The sequence below is a fragment of the Oncorhynchus mykiss genome, chromosome 12 (assembly GCF_013265735.2).
Source record: "Oncorhynchus mykiss isolate Arlee chromosome 12, USDA_OmykA_1.1, whole genome shotgun sequence".
NCBI lineage: Eukaryota > Metazoa > Chordata > Actinopteri > Salmoniformes > Salmonidae > Oncorhynchus > Oncorhynchus mykiss.
The window spans coordinates 75073440-75100070 of record NC_048576.1 but is presented as its reverse complement, the minus strand read 5'-3'; the positions used below and the strand labels follow the sequence as shown (position 1 = coordinate 75100070).

Here is a 26631-nt window from a genome sequence, read left to right as displayed (position 1 = left end):
ATGCTCATGAACTCTATTATGTCCCCCTGTAGTCATCTGTCTACAGTGCATTGGGAATCTGGTGATCATGTGACATGAGAGGGCCCAATTGGATCCTAAGGCTGAGCTCACTCTGCGCTAGGCCTCCGCCTCCCTGTTCTCCCCGTTGCTGCGGTTACCTGCTGCTGCGCTTGGCGCGGGCTCTGGCGTAAAAGGCCTCGTACGATTTGGATTTCAACTCTAGCGCCTTGGTAGCAAACTCCTCAGCCATCCCAAAGTCCTGCAAGCAACAACAGCAACAGGGCCGACAGTCATTCACAGAGCCACGCGTGGAGCGGTACATGAGTCAGAAATGAGTCAGAGGTGAGTCAAGAGATTAATGGAAAAAAGGTTATAGATGAGACGTACATAGAACCATGTACAGAGTCAAACATGAGTCATATGAGAGTCATTCAGGAGTCTTGTATCAGTCATACATATAACCATACAGAGTAATACAGAAGTGAATAACTGAGTCAATGAGATCGATGGAAACTTGGGTTCAGATAGACACCCAAGAAAAAAATAACTGAAAGACAAATGGGCGACACTGACAAATAAAAAATAATACACGAGTCCATGACGATACCATGTAAATTGAGCAATTAAAAACATTGATATGAACACACATATGACACAGACTTTCAGAGACATACAAACACAAAAGACAAACACACATTCACACACACACAGAAACCGCTGTTGCACTGCTCTGTCATTAGAACCTCAGCTGGCCACTATGGCCCTGACCCAAACCAACCTCCACTAGCACCTCCTCTAAAGTTACCAGAGCTACAAACACAAACCAAAACCAAGCAAACTATAAGAGGGAATGGAAGATGCAGGGATATGGGCCTAGGTTAGATGAGGCTAGAGTTGAGGGAGATTTACCTTCAGCTATTATGTTGAAGTCTGATCTACTGTACCATTTTGCACAATGATATTGCCGTCATCAACCTTTTGAAACCAATATTTTTACACTGCTTAAATCCATGTGCGGTTTTATAATCTATCAGAGGAGCTACATATCTTTGTATGGGTTGTTCTATTGTAAGCACAATGAACAAGCATACATCCCAATGAGGGATAATAAAGTTGTTTTGTATTGTAATGTCTTGGTAAACCTTGCAGATGGTAATGCTGTTGAGTGTAAGCAAAAAAAGCAGCTCCAGTCACAGCCAGGTGGGGTGAGGGGATAGAGGAGGGCGCAGTGGAGTGTCACTCACATTCATTTTCCTCCGACAGCGGGACAGGTTGAGGAGGAGGGACACCTTGAGCTCTCTGAAGGTCTTGAGGTCCTCGCTGAAGCCCTCGCGGGGGAACTTCTTTAAGGCATACTGGTACCGCTGGGCCGCCTCCTTCACTTTACCTTTCTACAGGACGGGTAGAAGAAAAAACCCTCAGAAAGGTGAGAGACTAGCACGGTTTGGCACCACAACAGTAACCCTCAATGACAGCTGTGCTATATTGCTATATTCTAGGAAGGGCTGACCTTGTAGAAGCCATCTCCTTCCTCTATCAGCTTGCTGAGCAGGACGATCATTATGTCGGGTTTGGAGGTGGCCATGGCCCAGGTGGCCGGACCTGGTGGAAGACAGCAGGGGGCATGATGGGTAACGGGGAGTGGCCGGAGGAGAGTGGCAATGACAGGAAGAGGGGGCGTGTCTCAGAGTAAAAGGACCGACAATGAGAAGGACGAGAGAAGGAGCAGGGTGAAGTTGCCCCTAGACGCTGATCTGGTCTGTTTTGTTCATCCCCTCCAGTAATGGTTGAAGTTAGCATTTGGAGAGAGCAAACTGATCCTAGATCTGTAGGTAGGGGCAACTTCACCTCGGAGTGTAGCGAAACCAGTTGACAGGTTGAGATGATGATGAAGCTCTACCCAAGATAAATATGGCGTGACTTACTGAGACAGACAGGTTTGGGGTTTCTTTGCCCCTGCATGTGCCATTTAAGCGCTCAGCTAACAGATGGATACATAGATATTGACGTCATACCTGGTGCAGGAAGGATCTGACTCAAGCACAGAATCAGTAACTTAATCTCTAGTAAAGCCACTGGGAAAACGATCAACTTATTTATGTTCCAATGCCAATCTCACCCAACATGAATACACAATAATATCTCCTTATTAGTTATTCTGTGTTATTCTGCATGCTGTGTAGGGGGGGACAGGCAAGCACAAGCCATGCCAGAGCAGAGGGGGATCACACATGCATTTATGGCTTCCCAACACCAGGGGGAATGCATGGACTGTGGGCCTTGTTGTGGTGTTTGTGTCATAATCTCTTATTGGGCAGTGGATGACTTGGGTGTTTAGCTTACTTCACAAAGCCACATATAAAGAGTAAGGAGGGTAAAACAAAATAGAGGACGAGATAGTAAGAGCAGAGATGTATATAGAGAGAGGGCAAACTGTGTTACCTCGGGGTCGACTGGGAAGAGTCTGATATCCTGATTATGGAGAGGGGGCGGAGCCAGGGTTATGAGTGACAGGTTAGAGAAGGGAGTTAGGTGGGTGAAATGAGAGGAAACATAATGGAACCAACCCAATAAGCAGAACCAAGAGAGAGAGTGTGTGTGTGTGTGTGTGTGTGTGTGTGTGTGAGAGAGAGAGAGAGAAAGTGAGCGAGAGAAAGTGAAGTGAGTGAGTAGAGGGAGTGAGTGAGATGAAGAAAAGAACAGAGAGGCAGAAGTGAGAAGCTGTGGCCAAAAAAGTGTCAGCAAAAGAAAAAGGTGCAACAGCAATGTCAGCAGCAGTAGGAGCAGAGGGAGGGGCCTCACATCCACCATTATAAACATGGTGGAAACAGAGGAGGGGGGTTAGTGGTGACTGGGGAGGAAGGCATGGCGAAGCCTTGGTGAGCACCAAACCACATAGGGAAGAGATTCAGGCAGTAGTTGACAACATTCTAGGAGTCAATGGCCACTATAGTCCTACCGAGGGGAAACACCAGTATACTAAATAGAACTATAACTGACTAAAGTTGTAGCTAAACCACTGAAGCTAATGTAGAACAATATTGCAAAATTAGAAGACAGTCCTATATACCAGTGTTTTTAAATCTGTGTGTGACTAGTGACCTCTAGTCAGTTCGTACCCATCTTGGCTCCCTTCTTGAGCAGAGCCACCACCACAGAGGTGTTCCTGCAGCCCACGGCCCGGTCCAGAGGTCGCATCCCACTGTAGTCCACATGCTCTATCATCGCCCCGTGGTCCACCAGATACTGCACCTAGAGACAGACGGGCGGGCGGACGGACGGGGAATAAGAGAGGGAAGATGGGAGTTTAAAGGATGAAGAAAATTTGAGGGGGAAAATGAAGAGGAGGAGGAGAGAAAGAACAGAATAGCATTCTACCTTCAGGTACTTATTCCAATCAACAACAGTGAAAACTTTCTCCGTGCTGCACTGCCATGGGGAGGTCATCAACGTGGCGACCAGCGACCACTTACCACTTCTGAGTCTCCGTAGAACGAGGCCAGGTCCAGGGGGGTGCGTCCACTCTTATCGGCGTGGGCGGTGGCCGCGCCTCTCTCAACCAGGCAGCGCACCAATGGCATGTGGCCCTTCAGACACGCCCAGCTCAGAGCAGTCAGACCCTCCTTGTCCATCAGGGCCAGAGACGCACCTGCAAGAGGGGGTTAAAGGTCACGTTTTCATGGCAGCCAGGGTCATAACATGGCCACTTGGCAGCTGTTTTGTCCATTACTAAATACTACACATACTTTATGTCTGCTATATGTTGCCCATGTGGAAGTCAAACCTACACTTTGCAGTTGCCTTTGCACTTTTACACTAGGTACTCTGAACCAATGAGATTAGTAGAGTGGGTGGTGGTGATGTTGAGGGTGAACTGAACTCTGACCTTGTGCCAGTAGGAACTCTGCTGTGCCGAGGTGGCCCTCTGAGGAGGTCATCATGAGGGGCGTGCGGCCCTGCTTGTCTGCCATGTTGACGTCAGCTCCATGGTTCAACAGCAGGTCCACTATCTGATGAGCAAGAAACCAAATAGTATGTAGCTAAGTTAGTATTTTTTGTCACCATTGTTCTCTATCATTGCCAGTAGTGTATTTGAATATTTCCAATTTAAGTTGTATGGCTTTGTGACTTGAAATAATGAATGGGTATGAAATTCAAAAAGTGCCCACCCACCTGCCAATGTCCCTGGCGCACAGCGCTGAAGAGAGGCACGATGCCCCGGCGGTTAGGCTGTCCAACCGCTGCCCCTTGTTCCAACAGCAGCCTGCACACATCCAGCTTCCCCCTGCCTGCTGCTGCAGTCAGAGCTACAGTGGGAGAGGGGGAAGCCAGGGTCAGTGTGGGTAAAAGCATTCGACAGACTTTGATACAGTCATACACAAACAAACTAATATAACACGTACCAGTCTCTCCCCAGAGTGTGTCAAAGTTGTTGATCTGTGCTCGCTCCTCCTCCTCCTCATCCTTCTCTGGCAGGTCCAATAGGTAAGAGGCGATCTGTACAGGAGACAACATTCAGACTTAGTGTGTGTACGGTGGGTGTGTGTTTGTGTGTGTGTGTGTGTGTGCACATGCGTGTGTACCTCTGTGTATCCCATGCTGGCCCCTGCTATAAGGGCCTGCTGGACAGCGTGACTCTTGGTGAAGGCTCCTTGGGGCTGTCCGTCAGGGTTCCAGTCACTCTGCATCAGGAACTTGACCACCTGCAGGTGTCCTCGCAGTGCAGCGTGCACCAGCGCACACTGACCGTTCCTGTCCAGGTGGTCCACCTACACACAGGGAGAGATAGGGTCATTATACACATGCACACACACAGAAGTCACATGCAGACACTGTTCAAAAATACCTATTGGTACATTTTGCCCAGTAGGTTCCAACATGGCTGCCAGAGAGTTATATCGTGTTGTGCAAATGCATCATAATGCTGTTGTAATAAACCTCAATTGCCAAAGTGACAGTATGCACAGTAGTGGTGGTTGGTCCCTGACCTTAGCCTTGCAGGCGCAGAGCGCAGTGACGATGGACAGGTGTCCAGCGGCGGCGGCATAGCCCAGCGGGGTGAGGCCGCTGTCGGACTCCCCGTCTACGTGCGCTCCGTTCTCCAGCAGCAGGCCGGCTGTCTCCGTGTAGCCCAGGTGGGCGTGGACACACAGCAATGGGGCATTGTTCAGAACCTCAGAACGGTAGTTAACGTTGGCGCCGCCTAGGACCAACAAACGACTCACCTAGAGGGAGGAGTGTCAGACATATAACCAATACACCAAACATGTAATGCAATAGTGCTTTGGTTAGGCCATTGCTGGTGAGAGTGTGTCCAGTACCTTGATGTTGGGTGTGTAAAGGTTCCTCAGTGAGGCCAGAGCAGTGGAGAGCCCCTCTGTGCTGTAAGAGACCCAGAGCCCCTGCAGGACTGACGAGGAGACCCCAACCTTCTTACTCAGGCCCTGTGGAGAAGATAACAGTAATATCAACAGCAGTGTTACTGCACAGTGGGTAGAAGCCATTGACTCAGATGTTGGAGGTGTGTTAGCGTGCTGTAGTGATGTGTTGTGTGGTGGTGGTGTGCCGTTACCTTGAAGATGTGTGCTTTGAGGATGTGGTGGCCCAGGTCTATGGTCTGCTGCCGGTTCAGTTTGCCCTCCTGACGTGAGAACCAGAAGGCCAGGAGAGTGTGGCCACTCCTACAGCCAGAGAGAGATGGAGAAGGGAGGAAGAAAATAGTGAAAGTTGATAAAGATAGATGTAGAGAGAGGGAGAGAAATTAAGAACAGAAAGCTCCACAAATTCCAGCTGTAAATATTGATGTTCCAGGTACACGCTGGCTTTGCAGAGGGTCTGTTGGTTCCTCTCAGTGGACCAGTGTCTCCCTACCTCGGGTCACAGAGGAACTTGGTCTTCTCCCCGTCCTCCCTCCAGATGAGCCACTCCCTGAAGGAGGGGTGTGTGAACATACGTGTTCCGTCCCTCCTCCGCACCAGGAAGGGCGATAGCAGCTCCAGTCTCCCCTGGAAGTCTTCCCAGTCCAGGGCAGGGCCTTGCACGGTGCCAGCGTTCACTGCCCCGTATGCCTGCTCGTCCGTGAGGGGGTGGAGGGAGGCCACGGCCACGTTGAGCAGGGGGAGGGCACGCTCGAAGGACGACTGGGTGGGGAAACGCATGTTGAGCTGCAGCAGGTACACCTCAGCCAGGCTCACCGGCACCACCTGGGGGGAGACATGGAGAAACACCTCGGGTCAGTTTTGTAAGGAAACATCATATGAACTTTTACAGAGAGAGATAAACACACAAACAGGCAGAGTATGGAACACAAGCAAAAACCTTGAGTGACATAGAGTATATAGCTCCAGGACTGAGACACAGACTCACCTTGAAGCTGGAGCTCTTGAGCACCAGGTAGCCCTTCTCGATGAGGTCCAGCGTCAGTTTCAGGTAGAGGTAGGAGCCACGGCTCAGGGCCTTAAGGTGGGTGCTCAGCTTGGCGAAGGCTGCGTTGTCCAGACGCCCGTTGAGAGACACGTTGCTCTGGATCTCAGCACTGCCCTGGATCCGCTGCAGCAGGTAGCCCTGCAGGTTGGGAAGACAAAGGAGTTCAGCATCATGATAACTCGGTAATACTATCACCATGACTGCTTTTATCACAATAGTTGACGATAATTGTTTTAAATCACGATCGACTACTTTTACTACAATGATTGAGGTTGAAGTGAGAGATGACTATCAGAGAGTAAAGATGTCAGACAGATGGTTTGGTGTAAACCTGAACCCTACCTGCAGGTCCTGGTCTATGGCATCATTCTCCTCCAGGCGGTCAAGAGAGATACGGTGGAACGAAAGGGGATGTGTGATCTCCTGTAGGGAGGTCCTGACGGTGACCACCAGTTTGAGCCAGGGAGGAAAGCGTTCCATGGTCTTACACAAGAAGGAGGTGATGGTGTCGCCGTAGTCCGGCTTGTGGAACTCTGCCTCATTCAGCCCGTCTACCAGAATGATTAGGTCCTCCTCACATGCTATCTTCCTCTCTGATGAACACAAAGACAACAAGGTTGTTTATCAGGACAAGAAGTGGAAATAACTAACTATTAGCTACTGAGATGGGACATTTAGTTCTTTTTTGGAAAACATGAATGGAGTTGGCCCAAACCCTGAGAGGAAATAACAAGTTATCAAATGACCAGCTCCTATGCAGTTCCATAAAACCTTGAACACCCCTGACCTCTGTGCAGGATGTCGAGGGGCTCCAGCACGCCCCTCCTGAAGGCATTGAGGGGGTCCTGGACACAGGAGCGCAGACTGAGGGTGCTCTGCAGGTGGGGCTCCCGCAGAAGCTGCTCCCTGTAGGCCATGAGCTGGGGTGCCCGGCACAGCAGAGCCGCCACGTTGTGGACAAACTCTGGCACCAGGCACGTGTAGGCGTTGTCCGCCTGGCAGTAGTGGTATGCCACCACCTGGGGGCGATAGAGAGTGGAAGTGAGTGGGGTGGGGGAGATTTCCAAAAAATATATGACTTTTATATAGGTAATCCCATTGAAATTGAAAATATATTTTATATTTTATCTCGATATCTCTGATTATCACACTTTATTTTTCCAAAGAGAGAGGTACATTTAACAATCCACAAGCATTTCCCTACACACGCAATAACATCTGCTAAACACGTGTATGTGACCAAAATAATTTGATTTGAAGAGGGCGCAAATCAAGCCACACAAATATATTCCGTCTTGAATCTTCAGCACGTAACAATCAAATAAAACACGAACCAAACAGGCCTAGGTGACATTCTGTGCCAACTAACCACTATTATTTTTATGACACAAGAGAGTTAACGCAGACTGAAGCACAGCTACAGATTGAGGCTTCATTAAAACAATGTTGAAAAACAATACCGTGTTACATTATTCATTGAAGAGTGATGACTGCTGTGTAGCTTGTTGTGACTGTCAGGTTTTTGTCTCTAGTGTGTCAGAGGAGTTGACTGGCACTAAGACCCTGGGGGTGGTGAAATGGTCCAGGATCAGATTATTTTTAACCCCCTTGTTGGATAAGGTTAGGTAGTCTGATCCAAGATCTGTAGATTAATGTATGGTATAATACAGCGCCGCCTTGGATAGATTGGACTTGGAGTGCTGAGGAAAGCCAGTTGTCTTCAGACTGGCTCCAACTTAAAGCTTCGCTCAGGATTATTTCAGACCAGACCAGAGCACTTCACTCAGGTCATACACATATTCATAGCCATATGCTTCTGGCCACTGACATCCACAGGGATGTCTGTAGTATTTGTGATGCTTGTGTGTGCTAGTGTTGTGTGTAGTGTGGGTGTGTGTGTGTAAAGTGTGAGTGTAAAGTATGTGTAGAAAGTGTATGTGCGTGGGTCAACCACTGGAGCAGGCTATCATTAAGAATGCATGTGGCCGCTAAGGGGATCTAATGGCTCGGCTGGAACACTGCTCCCTGGGCCTATGCATATTTCATTAGGTCATAGCACAGAGACAGAGGAAACAAGAGAGAGACAGCAAGAGAGAGAGGGGGGGGAGTGAGAGCTTCCCTTTGTTTTTCTGCTGTGTCTGCACAACACCACCAGTCATGAAAATGGAATGGAAAGAGATAGACAGAGAGAAAAAAAAGAGAGACGGAATGAAGAGCTAGATTGGATAGCAGGAGTTGACAGTGGATGGAGGAAGAGGGAGAGTGCTAAGTGAATAAAGGAAGACATTAGCATCAGTGTTGCTAGACAGGATGGGTTAAGGACATAGGGAGAGAGCATGGCGAGAGAAAAGGATGTAGAACGAACGGAATGCAGATAATGGAGAGAATGAGAGAAGAGCGGCAGCGGATAGAGAGAATGAATAATAGAGTGAGAAGGGAGAGGACAAGGCCACAAGGAGGTCAGAGGGCAGAGACAGCCTCTAGACCAGAGACACTGTAGGAAAGAGCTGCTGACACTGAAGAACAAAGGAGCAGATGTGCAGGCTTTGATTTCAGACCAGTATCAACACACCTTCCCCCTTAGCAATGTCTCAATGACCAGTTAATTAGTTGAATCCGGGCCACGTTCAGTAAGGCACACCGTTGTAGAACGTTTAAATAAAAATAGAACATAGTGTAAACCAGACATGTACCTCTGAGCAAGGATTCACCCAGCTGGTCAGGTGGTCTTGAATGGTACTTAAGACTACTGAGATGCAGCCGTGGTGTGGTGGTGTAGTAGTACTATACCTGTGAGGCGAGCCGCCGTAAAGCCTCCTCCTGGCGTCTCCTCATCTCGGGGGTGCCAGGGCAGCTGCCCCCCAGGGTGCCATGGGAGTGCTGGGGCTGGGTGAGGGGCAGGGTCTCCCCATCTGTGTGTGTGAGTGAGTGAGTGAGTGAGTGAGTGAGTGAGAGAGAGAGAGAGAAGTACGTTTATAGATCAAGTTGAGTGCATCTACTGTGTGCATTATTTACACAGACACAAGGATGCTTTTTACATGCATCTTAAGACCCAGTACCAGTGGTATAAAATACTTCAGTATCATTTTTAAGTATTTTTGGGGGGTATCTGTACTTTACTATTTATATTTTGGACAACTTTTACTTACACTACATTCCCCCCCAAAAAGGAATGTACTTTTTACTCCATACATTTTCCCTGCCATCAAAAAGTACTCATTACATGCCGAGTGCTTCACAGGACAGGAAAATTGTCAAATTCACACGCTTATCAAGAGAACACATGGTCATCCCTATTGTCTCTGATCTGGCAGATTCACTAAACGCAGATGCATAGTTTGTATCCATCTCAGTGATGGAGTGTACCCCTGGCTATCCATACATTATAAAAACAAGAAAATGGTGCCATATGCTTTGCTTAATATTATGAATTTGGTACTTAAGTATATTTGACCAATTCCATTTACTTTTGATACTTAAGTATATTTAGAACCAAATACTTTTACTCAAGTAGTATTTTACTGGGTGACTTTCACCTAAGTAACTTTCTATTAAGGTACTTTTACTCAAGTATGACAATTGGGTACTTTTTCCACCATTGCCCAGTACAACAGGCCCTTCTAGCTGCAGCCAGCATGGATCATTGCCACACACACACACACACACACACACACACACACACACACTCACTCACTCACTCACTCACTCACTCACTCACTCACTCACTCACTCACTCACTCACTCACTCACTCACTCACTCACTCACTCCTGTATGACAGTATAAGCGTACGTTTGGGCGAGGCGTGAGGGCTGTCCGAGGCGATCTGCCTCATGCGGTTGCCGTGGCAGCTGAGTGCCACCAGGCGGGAGATGATGGCAGTCTTGCCGAAGCCCACGTTGCCCACGACAACCACACCTCGATTGGCTGCCGAGTCGTCGCCGTGAAGACGGGCGTCCACTTCCTGGAAGAGCCACTCCCTCCCGGTGAAGAGCGAATCAGCTGTCAGGCTGGGCACCTCGAACAGAAGGGGCTTGAGGGCGATATCCGGGGGGCGGTAGGGGGCAAAGCGTACTGGAGAGAGAGAGGAAGGGGACAGATTACAGGTGAGGGAAAAGACACAGGACTTGATGTGTAGAGTCCACTGCACTGTCATTGTCATTTCCTCAGTGCAACGTCAGCTTGTCACCCATAGAGGGGGATGTTCATCAAAATAACACACACCATGGGTGAACGCCACCATTGGGCTTCATACTAAGAACTACATAATGAAACAGAATTACTAAGTGTATGGGTAGATACTGCCTGTATATAACAAGTACATATTGTTAGCAGAGCGGGGGACAGGGGATTAGATAACATATTGTAGTAGAGGGATACTGTACTCCTACAAATACAGCACCACTAGTTTAATAAGCACATCATTATAACGTGGCATTAACTGATGTAGAACAGTATAATGCCTTATAATGGGAGAAGAGAAAGAGAGGAGCATCACTTACGTGAGTTAGATTGCCAGGCATGGCTGTAAGCAGAAGCTGAGGCAGAGGACAGAGGAGAGAGACAACGCAAGAGAGGAGAGAGAGACAAAGCATGAGAAAGAGAGAGAGAGAGAGAGAGAGAGAGAGAGAGAGAGAGAGAGAAAGAGAGAGAGAGATGGAAGGACAGGGGAAGGGGAGGAGAAAGGGAAGATGGATGGGAGGGTTGGTGCATCTAGCTAGCAGAGGAGAGGGGATGGTGAGAGGGAGGGAGGGAGCAGGGTGGTGGGGAGCCACACCCAATGTTTCATCCCTGATCCTAGGATGAAGCCTCAGACACATACAAATATCGTTTGAGCATATTTCTTGTTCTTGGAGACCATGTTTTCTGTATATGCCTCAGAGCCGAGGTTGTGAGAGTGTGTGCATCCAGTAGTTCTGTACTGAGGAGTAAGAAAGGCAAAGGTAAGGCGATATCTCTGTATGAGTTTTCATTCCCGGTGTGGTCTGATCTTAGGGAGAAAGTGCAGTGGTAAGCATGATAGTGTGACAGACAGGGGGCTAAAAATACAGTCAGCGAGAGGGTAGGGAATAGAGAGGGAGGAATAGAGGGAGAGGTATAGAGAATTGGAGAAAGATAGGGTGTGTGTATACATCTGAATATCTGTGTGTGTGTGTGCATGTGCAAGTCTCTTTGTGTGTGTGTTTGTGGGTGTTCAATGTGTGTTCAGTGTGTGTGTCTTTGCTAGTGTGAGTGTGATTTAAGCCTTATAAAGCCTTGGCCATGAGTGATGGGACCTCAGACAGGACCCCTGCAGTGACAGATGAGCCAGGGAGTGGTGAGGAGGAAAGTCAATAACATTGATCTGGGAGGGGAGACGGATTAAGGTGTACCAGGATGTGTGTGTTCGGTGTACCAGGCCCAAAGGGAGGGTTGCATCACCCAATACCAGGCAGGGATAGGGGTTTAGAGGGTGCACCAAGTATGTCTACACAGATATACACTCACTCACAAATCATACTTACTAACATACTGACTTACATGTATACTCAAAGACACACACAATCTCTCTCTCAAACACACACACCTTGACAGATTTTGGGCGTGGTCAAGGTAGAATGGGAGTAAATAGGAAGATGAAGCAGATTTAGCACACACTACAAAATTACCCCTCACAACCACAGTCCCTAAATCACCCTACCTCCACTCCCTGACCCACACCCCAAAATGGCCCCACCCCCATTTCCTCATCCATCAGTATCCCACACTCAGATCCTAAACCTGCCGACTCAGATCCTAAACCTGCCCACTCAGATCCTAAACCTGCCCACTTATTAACCACACCCCCACCAAGAGAGATATGAAGCGTACCTCTAAGGTCATGTCCGGAGCGCCCGGACCCAGAGTTCTGACGGGGCATCCTGAGGGAGGTCCTCAGGGGAGTGTGTCTCTGCTCATCCAGGTAGGCCAGGTCCTCCAGGTGGGCCGAACTCGTGGCTAATGTGTGTGTGTGTGTGTGTGTGTGTGTGTGTGTGTGTGTGGTTAATGGTTGCAACAGATGAGAGAGAAGAAAGTTAGTCAAACAAAGCCAGGAATCAATGAACCGCCTAAACCTGAATGCTAAATTGCTAATGCTAACGACAGACACCCTTGGAAATAGACAAACATAACAGTTCCATACCTCCCCATTGAGATCCACTACGAACCAGACCCATTTGAAATCCATCTCCACGCAAACAGAAGTGGTTTAAACTGGTCAGTGTCCAAGACTAATGTGAACTAATGTGTGTAGCTATAGCGTGGTAGAGTGTATGTGTGTGTGAGCCTGTGTGAAAGTGTGCGACCTCATACACATTTCCTTCCTCGGACGACCCCTTTTCCAGATAGTTTGTTTAGTTGTTCCCCTCTCTGTTAACAATATTCCCAAGTCTGGAGCTCTTCCAGTTGTCCCAAAAAACCCTGTCTCTCAATAGGGATAAAAAGAAGAGTAGGAAGATAATGCAGTGAAGAGTTTTTATCTTTAGGATAAGAGCTTTATGGAGAATGACAGAGATAACCTTGTGCTACAGGAAGGGACTGACAACGCAACTCCTTCCTTCCTGCGAGGAAAAGAGTGTAATCCTGTTTTTTTTAATGGGCTTCAATAAAACCCTGCATACCCACATACCACAAAGTTGTGAACCACTGGGCTAGCTGGCGCTAACAACAATTAAATGGAGGAAAATAAGTTCTATCCACCACTCACCTAAACTGCAACCCGTGATCTGTTTTACCTACGGCAGGGATCCCTCCCAGACTACTACCTTTCCACTGCAATACAGCTAAAACTGTAGCAGGTATGTGGCGAGTGGGATCTCAGATTTACGGTGGTTTGCGGGGACCTTGGTGTGGGAAAGCAGCTATATTAATTAGACTTAGATTTTAGATTAGTTTATTAGTCACATGCGCTCCAACAGTGCAGGTCAAAAATACAAGTGAATGAAACAATAATAAAAATAATAATACATGATTCTCTGGGTCTTCCTTTCCTGTGGTGGACCTCATGAGAGCTAGTTTCATCATAGCGCTTGATGGTTTTTGTGACTACACTTGAAGAAATGTTCAAATTTTCCAGATTGACTGACCTTCATGTCTTAAAAGTAATGATGGACTGTCGTTTGGCTTTGCTTATTTGAGCTGTTCTTGTCATAATATGGACTTGGTCTTTTACCAAATAGGGATTTCTTCTGTATACCACCCCTACCTTGTCACAACACAACTGATTGGCTCAAATGCATTAAGAAGGAAAGAAATTCCACAAATTAACTTAACAAGGCACACATGTTAATTGAAATGCATTCCAGGTGACTGGTTGAGAGAATGCCAAGAGTGTGCAATCTGTCATCAAGGCAAAGGGTGGCTATTTGAAGAATCTCAAATATAAAATATATTTTGATTTGTTTAACACTTTTTTGGTTAATATATGATTCCATACGTGTTATGTCATAGTTTTGATGTCTTCACGCTTATTCTACAATGTAGAAAATAGTAAAAATAAAGAAAAACCCTTGAATGAGTAGGTGTTTCCAATCTTTTGACTGGTACTGTACACATTTAAAACATAATCAATGATAAATGTCCATGGGGTAGCCACTGCCATAGCTCATAGGGCTTGACGTGGAGCTATGGGGACATTTTCACACACTACCACATTGCTTAGGTGGAGTTGGGTTTGTGTTTTATGTATTTTTAATAGTCATTGCTATGTGAGATATGTGCTGGGAGAGAGAGAGAGAGTGAGAGAGAGAGAGAAGGAAAGTGGGAGGAAGGCGTGCGTTTCTGCAGAACATAATGTCAAGGCTCATAAGGTAGCCTCTCTGTCAGTTGGAGTAATCTAGTGCATTTGAACCAGGAGATCAGAGTCATTTTGAAAGTGAGCTTGACTACATAGGATGAAAGAGAGCAGACGGAGATGAGAGAGGCAGGAGGTAGAGATGGAGGAGGAGGTGGTTGGAAGAGGAGGGAAAGAGAGAGGAGAGGTGAGGAGAGAAATAGACAAGCTAGAGGGAAAGGGGAGGGAGCGAGGTAGAGGTAAAGAAAGAGAGGATATATGGAGTGAGAGCAGAGAGCTTCTCGTTCAGAGCCCAGTGTGGGTGGCTGCCCCTGCTCTGCTCCTGAGGCGTGTAGAAGGACAGCAGACCAGAACATCCCTACCTACTGCTCCCCCTGAGCAATGACCCTCACTGAATCACTCCTCTCCTCTCAGTGGCATGTGTGTGATGATCAAAGCTCTCTATACAGTTATTCAATCTACCATTTCACAATGTCCCCAGTTTACAAGATGCCACAGACTAGGGCTGTATTTATAAGCTGACATACTGTTATATTTGACATGACAGTTGTCCCATTATCACTTCCAGGCTTGCAACTGGACTGAGTTATGTTGGGCAGAACATAATCACAACAATCATCTAACCCTACATGAAGTTTGGTGACATCCAACAGAACACTGTCTCTAATTGGATGAGGAACTGTGGCGGCCTATTGCCCAGCTACAACCACAAAGTCCCGAAGGCCAAAGGATTGTAGGTCATATTATTTCCTATACTCCCACACTAAACAGAGAGAATGCTCTCCCTCGCCCTCCATTTGGCAAATCGGACCATAATTCTATCCTCCTGATTTCCGCTTACAAGCAAAAATTAAAGCAGGAAGCACCAGTGACTTGATCAATAAAAAGTGGTCAGATGAAGCAGATGCTAGGCTACAGGACTGTTTTGCTAGCACAGGCTGGAATATGTTCTGTGATTCCTCCGATGGCATTGAGGAGTACACCACATCAGTCATTGGCTTCATCAATAAGTGCATCGATGACGTCAGTACGTCCATACCCCAACCAGAAGCCATGGATTACAGGGAACATCCACACTGAGCTAAAGGCTAGAGCTGCAGCTTTCAAGGAGCGGGACTCTAACCCGGAAAATTGTAAGAAATCCCGCAAATACAGGACTAAGATCGAATCGTACTACACCGGCTCTGACGCTCATTGGATGTGGCAGGGCTTGCAAACCATTACAGACTACAAGGGAAAGCACAGTCAAGAGCTGCCCAGTGACACGAGCCTACCAGACGAGCTAAAATACTTCTATGCTAGCTTTGAGGCAAATAACACTGAAACATGCATGAGAGCACCAGCTGTTCCGGAAGATTGTATGATCACGCTCTCCACAGACGATATGAGTAAGACCTTTAAACAGGTCAACATTCACAAGGCCGCAGGACCCGACGGATTACCAAGACGTGTACTGCGAGCATGCACTGACCAACTGGCAAGTATCTTCACTGACATTTTCAATCTCTCCATGTCCGAGTCTGTAATACCAACATCTTAAGCAGACCACCATAGTCCCTGTGCCCAAGAACACTAAGCTAACCTGCCTAAATGACTACCGACCCGTATCACTCACGTCTGCAGCCATGAAGTGCTTTGAAAGGCTGGTCATGGCTCACAACACCATTATCCCAGAAACCCTAGACCCACTCCAATTTGCATACCGCCCTAACAGATCCACAGATGATGCAATGCCTATTACACTCCACACTGTCCTTTCCCACCTGGCCAAAAGGAAAACCTATGTGAGAATGCTATTCATTGACTACAGCTCAGCGTTTAACACCATAGTGCCCTCAAAGCTCATCAATAAGCTAAGGACCCTGGGACTAAACACCTCCCTCTGTAATTGGATCCTGGACTTCCTGACGGGCTGCCCCCAGGTGGTAAGGGTAGGTTACAACACATCCGCCACGCTGATCCTCAACACAGGGGACCCTCAGGGGTGTGTGCTCAGTCCCGTCCTGTATTCCCTGTTCACCCACGACTGCATGGCCAGGCACGACTCCAACACCATCATTAAGTTTGCCGATGACCCAACAGTGGTAGGCCTGATCACCGACCACGACGAGACAGCCTATAGGGAGGTCAGAGACCTGGCCGTGTGGAGCCAGGAAAACAACGTCTCCCTCAACGTGATCAAGACAAAGGAGATGATTGTGGATGACAGGAAAAAGTGGACCGAGCACGCCCCCATTCTCATTGATGGGGCTGCAGTGGAGCAGGTTGAGAGCTTCAAATTCCTTGGTGTCCAGCAACAAACTAACTTTAAAAAATATATATATATATTATTACCTTTATTTAACTACGCAAGTCAGATTAGAACAAATTATTATTTACAATGATGGCCTAGGAACAGTGGGTTAACTGCCTTGTTCAGGGGCAGAACAACAGATTTTTACCTTGTCAGCTCGGGGATTCTATCTAGCAACCTTTCGGTTACTGGCCCAATACTCTAACCACTAGGCTACCTGCCTGGTCCAAGCACACCAAGACAGTCGTGAAGAGGGCAAGACCAAACCTATTCCCCCTCAGGAGAATGAAAATATTTGGCATGGGTCCTCAGATCCTCAAAAGGTTCTACTGCTGCACCATCTTGAGCATCCTGACAGGTTGCATCACTGCCTGGTATGGCAACTGCTCGGCCTCCGACCGCAAGGCACTACAGAGGGTAGCGCATACGGCCCAGTACATCACTGGGGCCAATCTTCCTGCCATCCAGGACCTCTATACCAGGCGGTGTCAGAGGAAGGCCCTATAAATTGCCAAAGACTCCAGCCAACCTATTTATAGACTGTTCTCTCTGCTACCGCATGGAAAGAGGTACCAGAGTGCCAAGTCTAGATCCAAGAGGCTTCTAAACAGCTTCTACCCCCGAGCCATAAAACTCCTGAACATCTAATCAAATGGCCACCCAGAATATTTGCATCCCCCCCTCTTTTACACCGCTACTACTCTCTGTTGTTATCATCTAGGCATAGTCCCTTTAATAATGCTACCTACATGTACATATTACCTCAACTAACCGGTGACCCCGCACATTGACTCTGTACCGGTACCCCCCTGTATATAGTCTTGCTATTGTTATTTTACTGCTGCTCTTTAATTACTTGTTACTTTTATTTCTTATTCTTATTTGTATTCTTTTTTTTAAACTGCATTGTTGGTTAGGGGCTCGTAAGTAAGCATTTCACTGTAAGGTCTACACCTGTTGTATTCGGCGCCTGTGACTAATACAATTTGAATACTGCAGTGGTGGACTTGGGGAGCTGCACTCGTTCTCTCCAACATTCACACTTTATCTCGCTCCGCTCCCTCGTTACCAGGGTGCCTCCCTCCTATCTTTCTTTTTCTCTCTGTGTGATTCTCTCGCTCCATCTCCCCCTCCGTCTCTCTCCCCAGTCACCAGAGGGACTATGCCCATGGCTTTGATGTTTCAGTGCTGCCTGGGCCAAGCCTCTCCATGCCCAGTTTATCCTCCCTCCTTTTCTTCTCTCTATCCATCTTTCTTACGCAGACTCCCCTCTCTCTCTACTAAACTAATGTTGCTCATTCCTTCCATCTTACTGTCCTGATGACTGGAATCTATGCCACACATTCTCCCCTTCTCTCCTGTATCTGTTTGACTTTTTTCCTTTTATCAGTGTCCCCCCCTACTGTATATCCTTTCTCTCTTTATTCCTCTATCAGTTTGTCTCCCTCTCTTTACATCTCTATTCCTTTCCCTTTCTCTCTTCTATATCAGTCTCCTCCCCCATTCTCCCACCATGCCCAGCTTTCTTCCCTGACTCTTCAATAAGCTTTGTTTGCACAGTGGCCTCTTAGAGGGCATGTGTCAGAAGTCAAAAGAAAAAGGCCAAACAACGTAAACCCCTGCATGATCGATCCCTTAAACACTGCTAGCCCAGCTCCATTCATCCCACTGGATAGGCCAAGTCAGAGGTGAGGAGCTACAGGCTTTTTAGAACCAGCTTGCTATGCTGCTTTTATATGCCCCGACATAGAGAGGACATTGAAAACACATGTTTGAACACTTTTTTTGAACACACAGGGGAATCTGTGGGGCTTTCCTCACCCTGAAGGAATGTTTTACCCTGGCATCCATGGTATTCACCCCCCATCCTCAGGTACTGTGAGAACATTAACGTTCCCTATTCCTTTAAAGTTAATGTCGGAGGGGCACAGGGGGTTAAATAAGAGCACCTAAATGAGGTGGGAACACTCAGGCAGTCTCAGATGCTGAGAAGGGGGTCAATTACAACTTGGTAACTAGATATTACACATTTATGAAAGTAATATAGCCAAACCCTATAAGGATTTTCAATTAATTCTGAGTTTCAGGTCATTGTCTGAATGGAAATTGATATAGAACAGACCCAAACTTCCAACGGGTAATGAATCTCCTACCTTTAGCGGCACATTCACTTGTGTGCCACTTTGGCGTAAAAGTGTGCAATGAAATGTGGTAAACAAATAGACAAGAGGTGTGGCTGGCACAGTGACTCACCTGCCACAGAGTTGGGCCGGGGCATGAGGTAGAGGGGGATGGAGTGGGCAGAGTGGGAGGAGTGGGCCGTCTCCAGGCTCCTCTCTGGGATCTTGTTCAGGCTGTAGGTGGAGGCAGCCATGTTCTCATCCACGCGGTACAGGAACGAGTCTGTGCCCAAACACTTCTGGGTCTGCCACAGCTTCAGGCTACCCCGCGAGCCCTCCCCATGCTTCCCCCCACCCCGGTCAGCATTCTCAGAGTAGCTGGTCAGTGTGGCTGGCAGATAAAAGGTAGTTTAGACAAATATATGCAGTGTTGCAGTTCTTTAGAGACTCTGCTTAGTTTAAAACTGATTAAGGCCCATGGAGCAAGGCGAGTTTACTCGTCATTCAATTACACGCCTCAAAGTCAATGTTATAACAATAACAAAATCTCCCAAAAGTAGAGCCCATAAGGATATAAAGCAAACATATTTAAAAATGCAGCTAACCCCATCACCTGGCTTTTCCAAAATGTAAAGAATTAAAACATGAGTATATCAAATTGTTACAGAAAACATGGCTTTCAGTGTAAACGTTTGGCATGCCAGGAAATACATGGGAAACATTACATAACTTCCATAAAATAAGTGAGTGTCTGTCCCTCACCGATGATGCCGCTGTCCCTGCTCTCCAGGGTGGAGGTGGGGCTGGTGATGGAACCATAGGCGCAGTCTCCAGAAGCGTGTTTCCCGGGGGCCCCTCCTGGGGGCAGCGTGGAGCAGGGGCTGCTTGCAGGGGGAGAGGCTGTGCTGCTGGCCAGGCTGGAGCAGGGGCTGATCCGCTGGGTCACTGACATCATGCCCTGGTAGGGAGGGAGGAAGGGTCAAGTCAATACTGAAGTACAGTGATACACTGGACTGCATCAACCCATGAGAAATGATCATGTAAATTAGCCATGATTAAATTATGATAAGGCACAGCCAGTTGACATATCACATGTACACAGTAGCCTACACACACACACGTGCACCCACATGCACACGCACACCATAGACCGACAAGATGATTGCTGATCCTAGCATTCTTTCTCATTGATACAGTCCTTGCCGGTCATATTATTCCAGTGCCTGTGTAACCGTAGAGTCATCTCTTTTTAATATATTTTGATGACTCATGCAATTATTTTCATGAGTGAACTATTTTTTGCAATATAATGAATTCTAATTCAGTAGAATATCAATATGTTTAGTGAGCCACGCAAGTAGAATAGATCCAGTTATACTTTGATCTATTGAGCAGGGGCAGGGAGAGAGAGAGGCAGGCCCACCTCCGGGCATGCTGGATTCTTATTCCAGACAATCTGTTCATCAATTATCCATGGCCCTGGCTCTAAATGAAAAACAAATTGATTTAGACAGTCATTTGAAAATAAATCGGGAGATTAGTCAGAATAGCATAGAAATACACAGAAGTGGCCGGGAGACCAGGATATGAGCAGAGTTGTGAGTGACTTCTTAGGGAAGGTTTGGCGCAAGACAGAGGGCCTCCAAGTGTGGAATGCTCCTTGATCATGATAACAACTCTGTTGTGATTCGGATGTGTTAAGGGAGGCGACGTAGACATGAATATAGAACGGGAGGTTCCCGCCTACCTAGCCTACCCAGACTGCATCTGCTTGCGCGGGAGTGGCAGGCATCTAAACTGAGACTTGAGAAAACCAGGGCTGGCTTTTGTTACCACTGCAGTTTGGCACGAAGGACCGAACCAAAGGCATACTGCTGAGCTGTGCAGAACAAGGGGTGTACTCAATAGTCTAAACAAGCTCTCCTCTCCTCATGTCCTTCCACTCACCTCAACAGATCACAAAGACCAATAAAGGCAAAATGAGCCAGAGTCAGATCATTGCTTAAGATGCACCCACGCAGTGGTTAAGGGCGCTGTACTGCAGCGCCAGCTGTGCCATCAGAGTCCCTGGGTTCGCGCCCAGGCTCTGTCGTAACCGGCTGCGACCGGGAGGTCCGTGGGGCGAAGCACAATTGGCCTAGCGTCGTCCGGGTTTGGTCGGTAGGGATGTCCTTGTCTCATCGCGCACAAGCGACTCCTGTGGCGGGCCGGGCGCAGTGCACGCTAACCAAGGTTGCCAGGTGCACGGTGTAGCCTCCGACTCATTGGTGCGGCTGGCTTCCGGGTTGGATGCGCGCTGTGTTAAGAAGCAGTGCGGCTTGGTTGGGTTGTGTATCGGAGGACGCATGACTTTCAACCTTCGTCTCTCCCGAGCCCGTACGGGAGTTGTAGCGATGAGACAAGATAGTAGCTACTACAACAATTGGATACCCCGAAATTGGGGAGAAAAAGGGGTAAAAATTCAACAACAACAAAAAAATAAAAAAATAAAGATGCACCCAATGTGTGAAGTTTGGAAAAGTGGGTCAGGATTTAAGGGGGAGTCGCTCCAGCACCATTGGATAGGCCTCTGTGGAGGCACACTGCTTAGACAAGAGAATGTGGCATGCGGCGACCGAGGTAGCGGGTTACCTTCCCCTGGTTACCTTCCCCTGCCCTGTGTCATGTTGGTTCTGCTCTGCAGGAGTGAAGGAGAGCCTAGAGTCCCTCACTCAGAGCTAGGTTATCCGTAACTCACAGGATTGATCTTTACAAACAGGCCAGATCTTCACAAACATCTTCTGAGCCAGCGCATACTGGTGTCAGGGGCCATTGAGTTTGCCGTAAACAAGTGACGTAATCTACAAAATGGTCCACTTGGTTCCGATGCTTAAGAGGCCTTGGAAAGTGATCTGCACATCCCACTGATTTGGGGTGTGCTTCTATAGCTGTGGGGCCCTTATAAGCTGGACCACATTGTGTGTTGACCACCTACAGTAGTGACTACTCATCTAGGAGAAAGCCTGCACTTTGTATCCTGATGCCATGATGGGTCTTTAAAGACTCCAAAGTATTGACAAACTAATAATAATATACTGTAACTGCATGACAAAAGGGTGTGTAACCTACCTGTCCATGCTCTTACTGTACTCTAGTGTGTGTGTAGTGTGCGTGTGTGTAACCTACCTGTCCGTGGTCGTGTTCGTCCATGCTCTTACTGTACTCTAGTGTGTGTGTAGTGTGCGTGTGTGTAACCTACCTGTCCGTGGTCGTGTTCGTCCATGCTCTTACTGTACTCTAGTGTGTGTGTAGTGTGCGTGTGTGTAACCTACCTGTCCGTGGTCGTGTTCGTCCATGCTCTTACTGTACTCTAGTGTGTGTGTAGTGTGCGTGTGTGTAACCTACCTGTCCGTGGTCGTGTTCGTCCATGCTCTTACTGTACTCTAGTGTGTGTGTAGTGTGTGTGTGTGTAACCTACCTGTCCGTGGTCGTGTTCGTCCATGCTCTTACTGTACTCTAGTGTGTGTGTAGTGTGCGTGTGTGTAACCTACCTGTCCGTGGTCGTGTTCGTCCATGCTCTTACTGTACTCTAGTGTGTGTGTAGTGTGCGTGTGTGTAACCTACCTGTCCGTGGTCGTGTTCGTCCATGCTCTTACTGTACTCTAGTGTGTGTGTAGTGTGCGTGTGTGTAACCTACCTGGCTGTCGTCGTGGTCGTCCATGCTCTTACTGTACTCTAGTGTGTGTGTAGTGTGCGTGTGTGTGTGTAACCTACCTGGCTGTCATCGTGGTTGTCCATGTCGTACTGTGAGCCCGACTGTCCCTCGTTCATCTTGTCTCCCAGGAGGAAGCCCAGGCGCGTCATCAGGGTGTTGGCTGCCTCGTCCACAGAGGGAGGGGGGCCCAGCTCCTGGCTCTCCTCACCTGGAAGGATGGAGGGAGAGATGGAGATGGGGAGGGAGGGAGAGCAAGAAAGGATTCAGATCAACACCACAGTACAGCGATACAGATACCAGGAGAAATATGTATGGATCTGCAGCAAATTAAGCCTGAGGGGATCAATTCTCAATCCGGAACCATAATGAGGCAACCCCTTAATCTAGTCTAGTTGGCTGGCTCTCGCTCTCAGTTTAGTTGAATTGAAAGAATCATGTGCACTGCTCTACCACCAAAAACAACCACCAAATCTCTCACCACAACACACACATAACTTAGAGAATAATCTATAGAGCTCATAACAATTCCCCCAGACACAACAACACTACAGTTCCTACAACAAATCCCCTTGGAGGAAGTTACTGTCCCTTACACACCCTGGCTATCAATCTGTCCTTCACAAAAAATGTAAGCTATCCCACAATCTCCTGCGGCAGGACGTCGGGTAGACTGTACATCGATCCTACAGTATGTGAGAAGCAGAGGGATGGAGTGAGGGAAGCACAGCGTTGGGGAGAGCAAACTGGCTCTGGGACACTGAGGAAGACCGGAATAAACAGGGGAGGGCTCGGAAGTATTAAGAACACATTTAAAAAAATGTGTTCTTAAAAAAAAAAAAGACTTCATTTCGCCTCACTGTTAAGGTTGTCTGTCATGAGCTTTCCAAGCACAATTTCTGCCACGTTTTAGTAGCTTGTGTTCAAGTAGGAGCTGTCCCTGCTTAAATATCCCCCTCTTTCACAAGGACGTCTTAATGCTAAGGACAATCTGGCTAATCTTCTTCATTAAACAGCATGTTCATATTACATCAGGCAATCAAGTTAATCAAGCTACTGGAATGCTCTGAGCATGTGCTTAATCCTCTGTGATGTTATTGAACTAGCTAACAGTTGTATTAGCCAATAGAAGACCCTAGAATGGCTCTCATCATCACCACGTGTTTAGCACCCAAACGAGGCAGCAGTCAGTCCAACACAAAGACGGCAGATGGGAGAGGACCAACGCCCCATCTCGTTGAAGGAGTGGAGCGGAGAGAAAGAAGGAAGAGAAAGAGGAGTAGGCTAGGTGACACTTTCTGCTCCTCTGACAGACATGTTGTTGGTCCTATGGGCAGGTCAAAGGAAGTAACGGAAACCAATAAAAACAGGAGACGGCCATCTGGACGACTGGTTACCGCCCCTACACCACCACAGACCATACATTTGTATCAATGTCGACTACTCGGTGTCAAAATAAGACTGCTCAACAATGGGCACACATGGCAATTGACCACACCCCCATAGACAAACAGAGACACAGACAGACAGAGAGAGACAGACACTTGTTTCTTCTAAAGGCTCCAAAAAATAAATCAAATAAATACACCACCAGTGCACATTCTAGAGAGGTGGGAGTGTTATTTACTTAACACATCATAGTACTGTCACTGTTGGAACACACACCTACACTGGCTATAAAACGGCTGATTAGTCACCTATGCCTAAGAGAGAGGGAGACGGCACCACAGCTGAGAAAAGAGACTGCAAAGAATCATTGAGCTTCATTTTAATGTATTCTCTCGACCTAAATATGCCAACTACAAGCACATAGAAAATAGAACAGCTCTGTAGAGATCATCTTTTCTTTCAGAACACGTGAGCCTAAAAATGGCACAGAATGTTTATAATAAACACATAGAAATCCGGACACTACTGTATGATCACAGCTATCGTTCACCAGGATGAAATATATGGACCTGAAAAAGAAGCACGTACATTACAGTGCTCTGGTGGTTCTCCTTTCTCTCCCTCACGCCACAGAATCTCACCCTGCTGAAGGAGTACAATAACGCAGATGGTCATCATGGCAACAATCAGTGCACTACGGAATGTGCTCCTGGTTGCTCGAGGGCGTCTCACTCTTTCTTTCCATCTCTAGCCCTTTCGCACCGGCTCTCAAGATCTCTTTTCTTTGTCTTTCTTCCACTGGTGGACTATAATTACTGCTGGATCCACTGACACCATTATGACAGTAAATCTCTACAAGGCACATGGCTGGAAAATGTTGTTGTTCATCAAACATGTCTGTTCAGAGGTTTCTCAAGCAGTATCAGGCACTAACAATGACATTCTTTATAGCTGAATAGCGTTGGATCCTTACTAGAACAGAAACGAGCACAAGCATAAGAGTTGACACTTAATGTCCCCCCCTAGAACAGAAGAGACACACACATGAACACACATCTATACTAGAGTGAGCAGTTAACCCCTCCTGGAGAGAGATGTAGACAGTGGCCATTAAATAGGTCAGACTGGCTGCAGGGGGCTGGAGACTGACAGGGGTTAGAGGTGGGGGGTAATTTCAGCAATATGAATTTTAACAGGAGAGCAGGGGAGGTGGATGGATTTATGACCAACAGGTTATTCCTGTTTGAATGACCCCTGTTGCATTCATCTGTCAAGGAAAACACAGTTACAGTGGTCCCGAGAACACAATGCAGACTGGAACTAGCTTGTTCTGAGCAGTTTAGGCCAAGCTTGGGTCACTGCAAGAAACCTCAGAAATGGCAATATAGTGCATTGTCAGACAGAACACATCCTTGTGAGTTTCCCAACATTGTGCTAACTAGTGACTGGCCATGTCTGAAGTAGGGGGAGTTGGACAGTGGAGGGTCACAACAGCTAAATTAACTATGTTTTGTTGGTCTGCCATGACACCCACCTTTTCCTCACTAGTTAATCCAAACAATAACAGTAGTAGCGTCTCCTTAGCTCAGATGTTAAAGTCATTCCACTCTGGGATACAAGACCCATGGGGACCCCTCGTAAACATCCCAAAGTACCTTGGTCCCCGCCTCCTCCGTCTCCCAGCAAGCTCTACTCTAACCGAGCGTGGTTCCTGTAAGAGACACCGTTAATTACTTGTGTTTACGACAGAAAAAAAAAACATCAGTCAGGTTGAGGAAACCTCATGCTTTCTCTCTCGGCAGCTGTAATGCGCAACGGTCTCAAAACATGAGAGGTGACAGCAATTGGCTAAGTGGTTTTTGAGTGACGGCATATTAACCAATGACTGATTTGATCGCATAGCTGGCAGAGGTGGTCAGGCTACATCCTACACATTTGAATGGCAAAGTAAGACCCCTCCTTCCAAGGCCAGTAGTGACAAAGCCTTTTGAAACAGCATGTGAAAAAAAGCTTACGTTGCACTGAAATAGAACGCCCCACCACACAGCAGTGCATTTAATAGCTACAGAACGCTGACTGAACCCTTAATCTAATAATTTTATTATCATTCCAATGGCACTGACACATTGTTTCCAACTCCTCTGGAGTAGGTTCCCAATGCTTAGAAATCATTACTGTACTTCTACAAATCACAACTATCTTGTAACGCAACTGAAGAAATGTTTTTTTGTTGTTGTATTGAAAATAAAATGCCATCATAGGCAGCAGTTTGAGTGGCGGGTCATCTTAACAACACATACTGAACTTGTTGGCAGGTCACCCATTTTTTGGATTACAATTTTGGTGGAGAGTCGGAGTTGGATCTTTTATTTTTAAGACAGACAGACGCAGACAGAGAGAGACAGACACAGACCTATAGGGGAGGTAAGATCACAATGCCCGTAAGCGCTACGCTCAGAAAGTACATGTCCGAAAATAAGTCAGCAAGCTGGTTTGAGTTAGTGGAGCTGCACAGAGTGGAGTGGCTTCAGAGGTTCTGGGGGTGGGTGGTGGAAGAGAGGCAAGGCTGGGAGATGAATGAGATGGGTCTATATGTATGGAGATCCAGGAATAAATACCCTCAACATATGCTGGAGACAGTATTAGAAACAGTTGTGGAGATAGTAACTTGAGCAATTAAACAATTAAATGCTGCACTTCCTGTGCCAGCAAGAAACACCTATCATTTGTTTACAGTCATCTATGTTACAGTTAAACTGTGTACTCAATATCTCACAAATGAACTGAAATGACATAAAACCTCAGTTCAATACAATATTATTATTTCTCTAGAGACACTATCCGAATTTACACCTCTCTCTCTCTGAACACCATTTATGCTGTGATCTCCCTCCATTTGTGTCT

The 26631-nt window shown here is 47.2% G+C and overlaps 1 protein-coding gene across 4 annotated transcripts in view; it reads right to left on the bottom strand.

The window, feature by feature from the left end:
* The window catches only part of LOC110538388 (protein TANC2), a 142959-nt gene that overhangs the window by 2925 nt on the left and 113403 nt on the right, over positions 1 to 26631 (bottom strand). Inside the window, exons 5-28 of one of the 4 annotated variants that reach the window (XM_036938417.1) lie at positions 22401 to 22549; positions 19410 to 19605; positions 18781 to 19038; positions 12275 to 12400; positions 10927 to 10962; positions 10217 to 10498; positions 9217 to 9338; positions 7214 to 7445; positions 6769 to 7019; positions 6367 to 6564; positions 5872 to 6203; positions 5573 to 5681; positions 5322 to 5444; positions 4989 to 5225; positions 4584 to 4769; positions 4404 to 4497; positions 4174 to 4307; positions 3887 to 4010; positions 3474 to 3649; positions 3120 to 3252; positions 2443 to 2472; positions 1511 to 1602; positions 1245 to 1391; positions 159 to 259 (exon numbers count right to left, since the gene is read on the bottom strand). In XM_036938417.1, coding sequence (XP_036794312.1) covers positions 159 to 259; positions 1245 to 1391; positions 1511 to 1602; positions 2443 to 2472; positions 3120 to 3252; positions 3474 to 3649; positions 3887 to 4010; positions 4174 to 4307; positions 4404 to 4497; positions 4584 to 4769; positions 4989 to 5225; positions 5322 to 5444; positions 5573 to 5681; positions 5872 to 6203; positions 6367 to 6564; positions 6769 to 7019; positions 7214 to 7445; positions 9217 to 9338; positions 10217 to 10498; positions 10927 to 10962; positions 12275 to 12400; positions 18781 to 19038; positions 19410 to 19605; positions 22401 to 22549 — 3868 coding nt within the window. The remainder of the gene's footprint in view (positions 1 to 158; positions 260 to 1244; positions 1392 to 1510; positions 1603 to 2442; positions 2473 to 3119; positions 3253 to 3473; positions 3650 to 3886; positions 4011 to 4173; positions 4308 to 4403; positions 4498 to 4583; positions 4770 to 4988; positions 5226 to 5321; positions 5445 to 5572; positions 5682 to 5871; positions 6204 to 6366; positions 6565 to 6768; positions 7020 to 7213; positions 7446 to 9216; positions 9339 to 10216; positions 10499 to 10926; positions 10963 to 12274; positions 12401 to 18780; positions 19039 to 19409; positions 19606 to 22400; positions 22550 to 26631) is intronic. The other 3 variants (XM_036938418.1, XM_036938419.1, XM_036938420.1) reach the window with 3 other exon arrangements.